This window comes from Microtus ochrogaster, linkage group LG1 (assembly GCF_000317375.1).
Source record: "Microtus ochrogaster isolate Prairie Vole_2 linkage group LG1, MicOch1.0, whole genome shotgun sequence".
NCBI classification, from domain to species: domain Eukaryota; kingdom Metazoa; phylum Chordata; class Mammalia; order Rodentia; family Cricetidae; genus Microtus; species Microtus ochrogaster.
The window spans coordinates 51,982,720-51,995,125 of NC_022027.1; the positions used below are offsets into that span (position 1 = coordinate 51,982,720).

The following is a 12,406-nucleotide window of genomic DNA, read 5'->3' on the forward strand; positions in this document are numbered from 1 at the left end:
AGCCCTCCTGCGTTTCCAGTTCTTCCACAGGCTCAGGAGCTGGTGTTTCGGGGACTTGTAGAAATTCCATCCTCCAGAACTGCAATAAAGTAACGTGGAAAGAGCACATGGCAGAGTCAAGCTGGAGACAGTGAACACATTACTTCATAAAGGTGCAGGCTGAGGAGCAAGTGTGTGGTTCCGGTTATTGCTTCTAAATAGGTTTTTCTGAACCCATGGGGCTGCTTGCCTTACATGGTAGTTACCCCTCACTAGGGGCAAAGGACAGAGGTCAAGAAAGTTTAAAGTCAAGGTCACTGTGGAGGTTTGAACCAGGCCCTGTAGGTTCAAGGTTCATATATTTGAATGTTTGGTTCCCAGTTGGTGGACTGTTTAGGGAGGATTAGGAGGTGTGTCACTGGGAGTGAGCTTTGAATTGAGGCACTCTCCCTCCCTCCCGCCCTTTCCCCCATTTGTTTCTGCTCTCTCTGTTTTCAATTTGAGGATAAGATGTATACTCTCAGCTATTGCTCCTGTGCTCTGGCTGCTTGCTGCCCTGCTCCCTGCCATGAGGGTCATAGAATGGCCCTCTGAAACTGAGCCATCAATTAAATGCTATCTTTTATAGTTGCCTTGGTCATGGTCTCTTCATAGCAATGGAATGGTAATGGTAACTAAGACAGGAGCCACATAAGTAAACGTTGCAAAACTTATAAAGTCTTGCATGCATGAAGACAAACCTCACCTCCAAGCACACTTGTCTGTTAGCAGAAGAAGCTGTAGCCTCAGAACTGCACACGCGCCCCTCCCCCCCACACTTGCTGCCTGAGGCACTGCATATAGTTTGGGTGAGGCTGTCAAGTTTCTTCGTCTCTAAACCTGAGCCTATAATTCAGGAGAGTGACAATCAGTCACCTTGACAAAGGGTACAATACAATTAAGGGACAAAGAAAAGGAAAATCTCCTGAGTGACTACAGAGCTTAGGACACACACTGTCTCTCTGTGATGCCAACACACACAGCAAGCAGCAAAAATAGGGGCTGCATTTAGGTCCAGCTTGAGCATGGACAGAAGGTCTCAAGACGTGTTTGCGTGTGTACATGCATGCGGGAACAGTATGAAGGCTTTTCTGAGGTCACTTACCCGGACCACGCCATCTGAGTGTCCTGTCACAATGACATTCTGCGTGTCCCACTCATTCATCTCGGACACACAGCAGCAGACGATCTGCTGGCTCCTGCCTGTGAACGTGTTCACACTCACGATCGGGTTGCCGTTGATGCTCCACACATGGATGTGTGTGCCGGCACAGGACACAATGTCCCCCTGAGGAGAAGAGGAGGACATATGTCTAGCTCTCAAAACCCTTGCGCCCTGAAGATTAATGGCTCTATGATTTCTGAGGTAACCTACAATTTGGTGCTTGCTAATACAGGTATCCTCAACAGAAGCTTCAAGAACTGAAAGAGGAGTCTTTGCTGGAGCAAGGGATCACAAATGGAGGCAAGAAGCAACGAACTCAAACACCAGGACCAGAGGGCAGAGGGAAAACTATGAGCTCAGGAGGGCGGCATCTCCAGTAACTGAGAAGGCAAATGGGTGCTACAGACTGCTGTGTATCTACTGTCAAATCTGTACTTACAGCAAAAGAGGGAAACAAATCACGCTGATGATTTCTAGCAAGAGGACAGGCCGTTCATTAGAGAAGCTGGACGGAGCCGTGGATGGAAGGTACATCAGAGACGGAAATCTCTCCAGAAGTCACTGAGACTTACCAAACCATCTTTAAAAGACTGCTATGCACACAACTGTTACCTGCATGCATGTCTGTGCATCATGAGTGCTCGCCTGATGCCCACATAAGCTAGATGTGGGGCTTCAGATACCCTAGGACTGAGTTATAGATAGCTGAGAGCCAGCATGTGCATGCTGGGAATTGAACCCTGGTCCTATAGAAGAACAGCCAGTGCCTTTAACCTCTGAGCAAGCTCCACTAAAACATCTTCAACAAACCCAAATGCATCTGTACAGTTTGGAGCCCTGGCTGCAATCGTGTGGGTGTACAATGGCTTGGCAAGACTAGAAACATGATTCGAGCTACTTAGGAACAATCCTAGACCAAAGTGTTCTGAATGCTGGCATCAAGCATCTCACTGAGAAACCCCAAGGCCGAGGAGTTATGTTGTGCCACAGTTTTAGAAAGCTTTTTAGGTGCAGTGCTCATACATGACCCCATGCATTCCCAGCTCTGAGCGCACTGCTCGCAGCGAGTGACACTCTGTGTGGGAATCACTAGAGCTAAATTCCTAGGAGTGACTGCAGGATATCTGACTAAAACACAGCACGTAGTGTCACAGTTTGGGTGTAAAATGTACCCCACAGATGCATGAACACGGGTGATGGACGTGGTGGGAATCACTGGACTCCCGAGGCAGGAGGCTTATCACTGCAGGGTGGGCCTCTGAGGACTAGGGCCTGGCCCTATTTCCAGCCTGCTAGGGCCTGAGTGTTTCTTACAGACTTCAGTACTAACAACTGCCTTATACCCACTCACAGCCCGCAGACTAGAACAGTTTAGCTGCTATGTCTTCCTCACCACGATGGACCATAGCCACTTACATAGCACGAGCCAAAATAGACCCTTTCTCTTTTGCTTTTGTTGGGAATTTAGTTACAATGTTGAGAACATTAAGTCTTACAAATAGTATCACCTAGAAGAAACCAAAGTTATAAGGGTCCTTCCAGGCAGAAGGCTGTGCGGATGATAGTAAGAATCTTATACTGTGTTAAGAAGAAAGCCCCAGGTCAGGGCCAGGGTAAGATGCAAATGAGTATGTGTAGCCAGGAAGCCAACAGGTAGGTTGCTATTAATTCCCAGGATTGCTCTACGGATGGAGCACCATCTGCACAGGATGCCTCGCAGAAAGGAAGTCTCACACCTGAGCTCCTCTTGCATATCATTCCAGCTTAGCAACGGATCTCCTCCTCATCTACCTCAGAAGGCCTTGGTCTGCCAGGAGACTCTAGGGCAAGGCATTCATTTTATTCTGATTCATTTATTTATATATGAAACACCAACTTTTAAAGAGGCTACCATCTTCTGGTAACTTTAAAATCTGTTTTTTAAGTAACCTGATAACTATTTTTCTCTCGTTCATTGACCCAGTGGTTAATAGTTTTTACTGTACAAAGAATTTCAACAAAGCGCTTAGACTGTTAGCAAGTCCTGTGATTTACATTTTTGTTGTTATTTGGATTATAAAGTTAATCATCCACTTGCTTTTCAAGCAGGTGCAGTGGCTCCTACATCGTGAATACACAACATGAATATCCATCAGCTTTCCAAAGAGCTTCCGTCTGTGTTTAGTCTGGCCGTATGTTTCCTAAACATTCTACTTACTGTTAACTCATTAATACAAAGAGCAGAAACGGGAGCTCGGTGGCCGCGGAGCTGGGTTAGAAACGACAGTCTGTTCAAATCCCAAATGATGCAGGTTCGGTCTCGGGACCCGCTAACAATTATGTGATAGGCTAGCGATGCTGTGGCGCAGGTAACAGTGTCCGTGTGGCCAAGTAAAGCCTACAAAGGGAGGAAAGCGAGAAATCAGGCCAACCACAATGGCAGAGTAGCCTAGCTGTATCCAGTCTTCTAGTACCAGCAGAAGGACAGGTTCATTATTAGAGAGCCGGATGCCCAGAGCAGGTGCGGGGGTGACGGTCTAGACTCTCCTCCTTTCCATTCTTTTCAGCAGGATGGAAAATGGTGGCCCAGACCTTTGAAGGAAGGGGGAATGTCCGCTACCACTGGCTTGGACTCTTTCCACTCTCCCGGGATCATGTGCTGACTACGGGGCCAAAGTTGAGACCGTAAGCTAAGCTTCTTTCTATTCTTCTGCCATAAACTCTTTAGATGATTGTGAGCACCTGCAATTTTAAAGAGGATGAACCAAATGCTCAGAAGTAAAGGAATTAAAATTGCATGGTTGTGGTACATGGTCCTAAAAGATGAAGGGTCTGGTCCTGACATGCCACAGCTACATTCTGCTGTGCTGCAGCTGTGTCTGCAGGAGGAGTCTGCACTGGGTGGCTCCTTCCAGGACTGCAGCAGAAGAGCTAATGGAGCCCAGAACAGCAATGTGCGATGGTTAGGGAAGAGTTAAGAGAAGTTTCTAATCAATGTTTCATTTACTGAAAATATGCCGCCTCCCCTGTCCCCAGTGGGACATGCTTGCTTACAGAAGGAGCTGCCTTAATTTTGTGGTCTTATAGACACCTGGAGATATGCTGGGCAAACACAGAACACTGTTTTAAGTCCTAAGTCCACACTGACGGCACATGAGCTCAAAGTCCATTGGCTGCCTGTGAGTCGTTTCTGCCGGAAGTGTGGTTAGCAAGACCGCCAGCAGCCTTACCTTTGGTGCTGTGGAGAATGCCTTCACATGCTCATTGTAGTGATCAGAAGGACCCTTTGCTCTGTGTGGAAGGTTGTTGGACAAGGGACTTAATTCTCCCCATATACAGCTAAAACATGGTTTGTTTGATTTTTGCCTTTAAGATAGAGTCACATCTGAACTCAAGTTCTGGCTTTATCTCAAAGGTAACGCTGCATGCCTTTTATGCATGCTCTCACCCCCAGACACAGTAACTACCTTGTAACTTGAGGCTCAGAGGTCTGTATGAACAAATGAGATAGCTTATTAATAAATTGCTTTTCAAATTATATCCTAAAAACATGGATGTACCCTCCTTATTTTGAAAACACCTGCGATGAAGCCTCGCAGATCCAGCACTACAAAGCAGTTTAATACTAGAAGGATGGTGCTGTGGGCAGAGGAGCCTAAACACAAGCCCTGGGCCCTGAATTCACCCTAAAATCCACAGAGAGTTGAAAGCAGAAAATGGACTCCATTAAAAAAAGCTTTTACATTAAGTAAAAATTAATAGAATCAAATAATGATTAAGTAATCAAAACACTTGTCAGCAACACCATCAGTGTTCTGCTGACACGTGAACGAATCTGATCTGCTCTTAGGAATGACAAATGACAAACAACTAAGACTTGGTGGCCCAGCTAAGTGGAGCCGCTGTGGGGAGCATTAACGACAATCGACAGAAAATACACGTGGGGTAAAGAATTTCTAAGAAACATTTGTGTTTAAGTATCCTGAAATATAGTCCCCAAAGACAACTTCATTTAGATTTTAAGAGACAGTTTTTGAGAAACAGCTTATTCTGATTATTGAAAAGTATTTTTAGTAAATTAATGTTTTGGGTCAGATGGTGGTTGGGGAAGCAGGAGTCTGAAGACAGCCTAAACTACAGACTGGAAACAGTCCTAAGCCAAATACAACATACAGCTTCACCCTCACAGCCAAACGACACGTCCCCAACCATGCTCTGGGTTTGTCTGGAGTGGCTCTGGTCTAAGGAGGCCTTTGTAGTTTCTAAAGCCTGGCAGCTGAGCAAGCATGCACCCACCCTCTCCCCTGCTGTGGTTACCTGCTTAAGCGTGAGGGGCTTGGCCTTTTCTTTGGAGGTGCCCATCTCCCACACACACACCACCGTGCTTGTTCCGCCCGTGATCACGAGCTTGGGGTTGGGGCAGATGGCGCAGAGAATCTGGCCCCACTCGGACAGACATTCATAGACAGTCACTGCCTGTCAAACAAAGTAGACATGAGACGCAGGCCACCAAGTGCTGAGGAAGAGCTGCGCTGTGCTCCCGGGGAGGGCAGCCCAAGCATGCGCTGTCTCACTCTGGGCTGGGTTCAGTTGCAGTGGACAGGGTTCAGTTAGTGACAGTTCCCCTGAAGTTCTATCCCAACTGCCTAAGAGCGTCTAAGCTACAGAAGCTGCTAAGCAACAAAATTAAGAGACTGTGTTCATACCAGTCTGATTTTTACCCCATTTGGGAAAAATGATGTTCAACCTGTGGGATGGTAGCATGTCCGCCGTGAACATGCGTGTTTAAGGAGCATTCTGCCCACAGAGAACAGTGCCCAGTGTGACCAGGGGGCTATACAATCTACCTGGGTGGGAGGAGCCGGCAGAGGGCAACATCTACCAGACTACCCGTCTGTTTCTCTAGGACACAGCACAGCTTTTGTGCTGTAGGAGGGGCTGCTTTAGGCTACTGTTACCATGATGAGCGGCCAGATTGTGACCTGACAACAAGGAGGGTATTTGGGTTGCAGAAATGGTGAGCCCTTTGCTGACTAGGATCTCTTAGAAGAATTCTGGAGTGGGAGAGAAGCTGTCAGCACCCAGGTCACAAGTTTCCCAGAAACACTTGGTCTTCAGGCTCCGAAATGTTCCAGCTTCTCTGCAGCTGTTAAGCCAGGCTGTCCAGACTGCAGGGGAAGGATGAAGGAGGGAAGCAATGCACACCTTATCTGACTCGTAGGTCCCCAATCTGCAGCTGAGGTCTGCATAGCCCCAGGCGAAGGTCTTGTTCCATGCTGGTGGGATAAGAACCTTGTTCTGCTCTACTGCAAGAATTCCTTTGTCTGTGCAGACAATCTGCCCCACAGGCTCTTTGAGTTCTGTATGGAAATCATTGCATTAAGACAGATGAGGATGTAGGATCTCAAGCCTCACACACGGAGCAAACGTCCTGACCCCAGGCTCTGGTGCCCACCATCCTACCTTTCACAGGGGTCAGCGAAGGCCTCAGGTTGTCTAGGTGGTGGAAGAAGAGCTTGTCACTGGTGACTCCTGGGGGGACGGAGATGCCCATGTTGTCTCCGTTGAGCCGACTCCTCACTCGCTTTGGCGGGTGAGGCTTCTTAAACAGCTGAGGAGGAGGAGGACACTTTACATGTGACATCAACTACATCACCCCATTTATCATCTGAGGAAAGAGGTTCAAAGGCTGAGACTAGGAGACGAACCGCAGTAACAGCGACAGGGTACGGTGCCAGAGCTGGGGCCGTCATACCCAACACAAAGCTCAACTAACTTTCTGAAGACATACAATCTACTCAAACTAGACCTCGACTGGCAGTTATTTTCCAGGAAAAGGACCCACGAAGGATAAGAACCTCCATACCTGCTTAGGGATCTGACCGAAGTTGTTAATGAAGCCAATGGTGGCCGTCTCCTTCAGAGGGTCGTTTATGTTGTAGATATCCACTTGACCCTCATAAAAGAGGTGATGGAAGACGTTGACAGCTTCCACTGCTGCAGGGCCCTGCTGCTTATAGCCGAAGATCAGGTCGATCCACTCGTGCAGGTGGGCGCTCACGTAGTCACACTCCAGAGCCTGGGTTCAGAGGTCAACAGAATGAAAATATCCTCGCTCCGTGTACGGTCACCAACCAGAGAAGCCCAGCTTTCCCTTACCTCGCGGTGGACTCTGATGAACTCTCTCGGGTCTCCCTTTGCCCAGGGTGGTAGGATGACGTCTCCAAGCTTGGTGCCATTTTGTTTGCAGCCTGTGCAATTGGACACGTTAGGAATAAAGTGGAAGAGTAGTTTAGTGGTTGGCTGCCTACTAAAGAGACAGAAACTATGCTAGACTCATCATCAGAGCTATTCAGCCTCAGCACAGAATACCCTCCCCTGTCCTGAGGCTGTGTGGCCTTTCTCCAAGGCTGCTCCCTAGAGCAAGCCTCAGAAAGACTGCATTCAAAAACATTCAAAACATTCAAAACATTCAAAACATTCAAAAAAATTCATTCAAAAAAGACTGCATTCAAAACATTCAAAAAAAGAAAAAACAAAACAAGCAAAACTCCCTCAAGTGTCCTTCAGGAGGGTTAACTTACAAAGTTAAACACAATTTCTCCCTGGTAAGACCCTGGAGGCTCTGAGGCTAAGCTTACGGTTCACTAAGAGCAACACAGCAGTTTCTAGAATGCTGATAACTGCGAATCTCTTTTCAATGGCACATGTTGCAGTAACTTCAGTACATGAGTTTTCTCATCTGTTCATACACACACATGAACACACGCATAAATGTACACACATACACACACTAAAGACAGAGTCTTTCTAGTGTGTAGCTCTGGCTGGCCTTGACTCACAGAAAATCACCTGTTTTTGCCTCCCAAGTGCTGGGATGAAAGGCTAGGGCAACCATGCCAGGCTGACACTTAAGAGGCATCCACAGAAAACAGATATTTTGCAGTGATGATTCTCATTAAAAAATAAAATCTGAAACAATAAATTTTTGCAACATTAAAAGAAAAAACATTTGGAAAAATTAGAGCCTCTTGTCAGAAACAAAAACATCATTTTGCAATAAATATTGATCCTTATTCCATATAAACTTATTTAAGTTATATTAGATAATCTGAAAGTATTAAAGAAATAATTTGAGCCAAGTACAGTGGTACACATTTATAATCCCAACACTTAGAGGCCAGCCTCAGCTATACATAGCAAGTTCTAGGCTACCTTAAGCTACACAGTAAGTAATAGGCTAGCCTGGGCTAGAAAACAAGATTCCCAATTTAAGAAAAAAGAAAAAAGAAAAAGAAAACATCTGCTCTGAGGTTTAAAAAATTAACTGGAATTATCATCTGGAAAAGCGGGTTTTTTAATGAACTAATTCTAAAAAGTCATCTTGGCTTATAATTCTCATAGGGACAAATGAGATGGCACCATGCTGGAGTTACTGGAACACTAAACCAGCAGCCTAACTTCGCGGCAGCTGGTTAGATAAACAACACTGTGCTGTTTTGTCAAGAAGCGCAATCTTCAAATATCAGAGCACTGGGCTGCCTCAAAGAGACAGCCAGAAAAAACACTTCCTGCAGAAACCATCACGTCTTCATCGTTGTGACTTAATCATTTACAATGTGGTGGATGTAAAAACCAGTTTACTGACTGGCAGTGGTGGCGCACACCTCCAATCCCAGCACTTGGATCTCTGTGAGTTCGAGGCCAGCCTGGTCTAGAGAGCGAGCTCCAGGACAGGCTTCAAAGCTACAGAGAAACCTTGTCTCAAAAAACACAAAACACAAAGAAACTACCACGTGACTTAAAAAGTCAAAAAGTCATCATTATAGTGACCACACACTTTACATGCTCCCTCTCAGCCCCTCAATCGATCCCCACTCTGTGTATATGTCTGTGTGCGCACGTGTGTGCATGTGTGTGTGTGAATTACAGACAACTGTGAGTCACTCTACATGGCTGCAGGGAACTGAACTAGGACCCTCTGGCAAGATGGTCCTCACTCTTAACCATTGAGCCATCTTTCCAGCCACACAGACCAAATTTTTGTTGATTAAAACCAAGCAATAATCCCTAGGCCTCTTTGAGAAATAATTGAGCTTTAGAGAATACTTATGTCAGACATATTTCTTCAGAACTACCAGTCATTTTAAAGATATCTGAAGTTGGCACAGTCGCAAAAAACCCCTTAGTTTATGTATCCTGCAGGTCTTTCCCAGGAAAGACACAAGAACAGGAGCACAAACAGAAAACAAGCCAGTGTGCTTTCTCTCACGCCACTGATCTTTGCTCGGAGAGCGGAAACCTGGTTTTGTTTTGTTCTTGAGGTAAGAGTCATAGGACGACTCTGATCAATTTAAAGAGACCAATTCTGTGGCATTTGGTCATTCAGCAGGCACACAGCCAGCATTTCTAGGTAGCTCCAGAACACCGTTATGTCCCCGAGAAACCACGGAGCAGTTCAGTGTTCTCTCCTGCACGTGGCAGTCACAGTGTGTGTGAGTCTGGGGTCTACCTGTTCTGAGGATGGCCAAAGCATCATATGTTGTGTGACAACAATAGCGGAGCTGGGTTTTTACCACTCAGCATGATGCTTCTAAGGTTCCCCTATTGTTATCCCGGGTGTGGAATGTCTCCCGAGGCCCTTGTTTGGTCAGACCGGTGCTACAAGGAGGCTGGGCTCAGGGGTGGTCTTCTGGCCACTGGGCGCGTTCTGAAGACAGAGAAACACCGGTCCTTCCTGCTCAGTTCACTCTGCGTTCCAGGCCCAGGAGAGTGGCCCTTCTACCCCACAAGCCTATGCTGCGATGCTCCCCTTCAGCATAGGCTGAACCCCAGGGCCAAGCAGACTGTGGACTGAAACCTCCTACAGCCTTCTCATACGATCAGGTATATGTTGTCGGGTGGGATGAGTAATGTTTCATACTCTGCACTTGTGCTCATGCGTGAGTGCACTCACACACAGCTGAGCTGCCACGTGTGTCATGTGACATGGCACTCACACACAGCTCAGCTGCCGTGTATGTCATGTGACATGCTGGGTGTGTCTGCTTAAGCTCTGGCTTCCATTCCGCACATGTAGGAGTGAACCACTAGCTTATGTAGTGTTTTTATGCTTACTACTCCCTTGGTTTGTTTGTAGACTAGGCTGGCCTGAACCTTAAGATCACCTCCCACCCCAGCCTTTGGTTTTTCTGTAGACTAGGCTGGCCTACACCCTAAGATCACCCCCACCCCACCCCAGTCTTTGGTTTTTCTGTAGACTGGGCTGGCCTGCACCCTAAGATCACCCCCCACCCCAGTCTTTGGTTTTTCTGTAGACTGGGCTGGCCTGCACCCTAAGATCACCCCCCACACCAGTCTCCCAAGTGCTTGGACGGCAGGTGAGCACCATCATGTACATCTGTGCTTAACCATTGAAACAACAGACATCAGGTTCTTAAAAAAGACAAACAGAGGAGCAGCTGGCTGGAATAGTCTAAAGTGGGAACCATGGATTTGCTGCTTTCAAAGAAACCCTCAGAAGCAGAGATCAGCAAATCATAACCCACAAGACTGTAACTGAAGGCAAAGTCTCTTCCCCTAATTGGCAGGTAACAGAAGGAACACTACGCATGGAGATTTTCTCTTTTCAAGACATGCTGATTTGGTACACCCCCCACACCCCAACCTGGAAAATAGGATACTCACAGGACAAAGAAACATGATTTAAATTATTTTTAAATCATAGTTTAAAAAAAATGGGCATATAAAGTGATGATGCCTCTGGTAGCATATAAGAATAAAATGCACGGGATTGTACACATCACCCTCGGCCATTGATAGGGTTTCAACAGTAGATGTTTCTCAAATACATTTTTTTCCACTTTCTTTTCACTGAACAACACAACCGCAACTACTGGATGCCGCCTGTGCCAGTGTTAAATTTCTCCCAGATTCCCAGTTGAACTGGCTCTTTTGAGGCATGAACTTGCTTTCTTGTGTTTCATTTAGACACTCAAAGCACTCAGCACGGCAATGTGCATTACAGGGAGCGTGCTGTCCGAACACCGCAGACAGACTTTGTAAGAGAGACTGCTAACGGTCCCAAGAAATGCCACTTCTACGTACCCAGGTCAAAGTTGTTAGAATTGAACAGGAATTCTGGCAAATAAAAAAATTCTGGGATAAGTTCTTTCACATCTGCCATGTTGTGCTTTGACGCGGAGTACCAGGCCTCACGCACGCTGTGGAACATCCGGTCTGCCAGATCGAAGTGTCCGCCCTGTGGGCAGAAGGAGGGAACAGAGTTTGTCAAGTACAAGGGCTGAAACACTTCATACACCTTTGCCTACATTCTCATTTCTTGCCATCCTACATTAAACAAACAGAAATTGAAATAATCATAAAATCCTTTTCTCTTTGGTGTATTCTTTACAAAAGATGCCCAGTATATGTTTTATAGTCAAAGTAAAATTAAAACAAAAAGATTGTAGACTATTAGTCTTTAGAGAGACAGCAAGACTATGAGGAGTAAGAATCTTCCACAAAGGATGAAGGCATGTGGAACATTCTCGTGGGGACCCATGTAATTGGAAGGTCAAGTTCCTAAGTGTGAGCGGATGATTGGCCAGTTCTGCTCTTTACGTCAGCTCACAGGGTACCAGGTTCCACACAGGACTCCCGTTCCTATCTGCCATTGGTGGATTCCATGACTTTCTAGTGCATGTTAATGTAAATTAACACACCTAAGTTTTGCTGCGATTCTGTTGGGTAGAAAGTTATCAGAGGTTGATGGTTGCTAAAACATGTTAATGTAGAAAGCATTTTTACCCACGCGCCCTCAGTTTTTTCCTGTCAGACCCTGACGGTGCTTTAGGGAAAAGGGAGCATTCGACAGTTGTTATAGGAAAACACCAAAGGCCACTAAGGGCAGCTGAGGTCTCTTGCTTCTCCACTCTGTTCTGGGTACCCTGGCACCTTGCTGTCCCCACCCTTTGCCAGGCATATGCTTGCCTTGGGCCCTGTGTAGATCCCACTATGTTTCAGGTGTTTGCAGGGCCCTTCCCCCCTCTTCCCCAAGCCAACTCTGTTAAGTCGCCTCCCTCCCCCCACTTTCCACTCTTCACCTGCATTTCTGACACGGTTGATCACACTCTAAAAAACACTGCACAATTTACTCATTCAAAACAATGTATAGCTGTCTCCTTAACTAACCCTGAAACTGCAAGATAGAGCTTTGTCCTTATCCCCAGATGTCTTTCCGGA

The 12,406-nt window shown here is 46.4% G+C and overlaps 1 protein-coding gene across 1 annotated transcript in view; it reads right to left on the reverse strand.

Moving 5' to 3' along the window:
* Wdfy3 (WD repeat and FYVE domain containing 3) overlaps positions 1-12,406 on the reverse strand; it is a 216,963-nt gene that overhangs the window by 12,836 nt on the left and 191,721 nt on the right. Inside the window, exons 54-62 of the mRNA XM_026785032.1 lie at positions 11,270-11,423; positions 7,322-7,413; positions 7,029-7,241; positions 6,626-6,773; positions 6,368-6,522; positions 5,480-5,638; positions 3,381-3,560; positions 1,124-1,306; positions 3-79 (exon numbers count right to left, since the gene is read on the reverse strand). Of these exons, the coding sequence (XP_026640833.1) occupies positions 3-79; positions 1,124-1,306; positions 3,381-3,560; positions 5,480-5,638; positions 6,368-6,522; positions 6,626-6,773; positions 7,029-7,241; positions 7,322-7,413; positions 11,270-11,423 (1,361 nt within the window). The remainder of the gene's footprint in view (positions 1-2; positions 80-1,123; positions 1,307-3,380; positions 3,561-5,479; positions 5,639-6,367; positions 6,523-6,625; positions 6,774-7,028; positions 7,242-7,321; positions 7,414-11,269; positions 11,424-12,406) is intronic.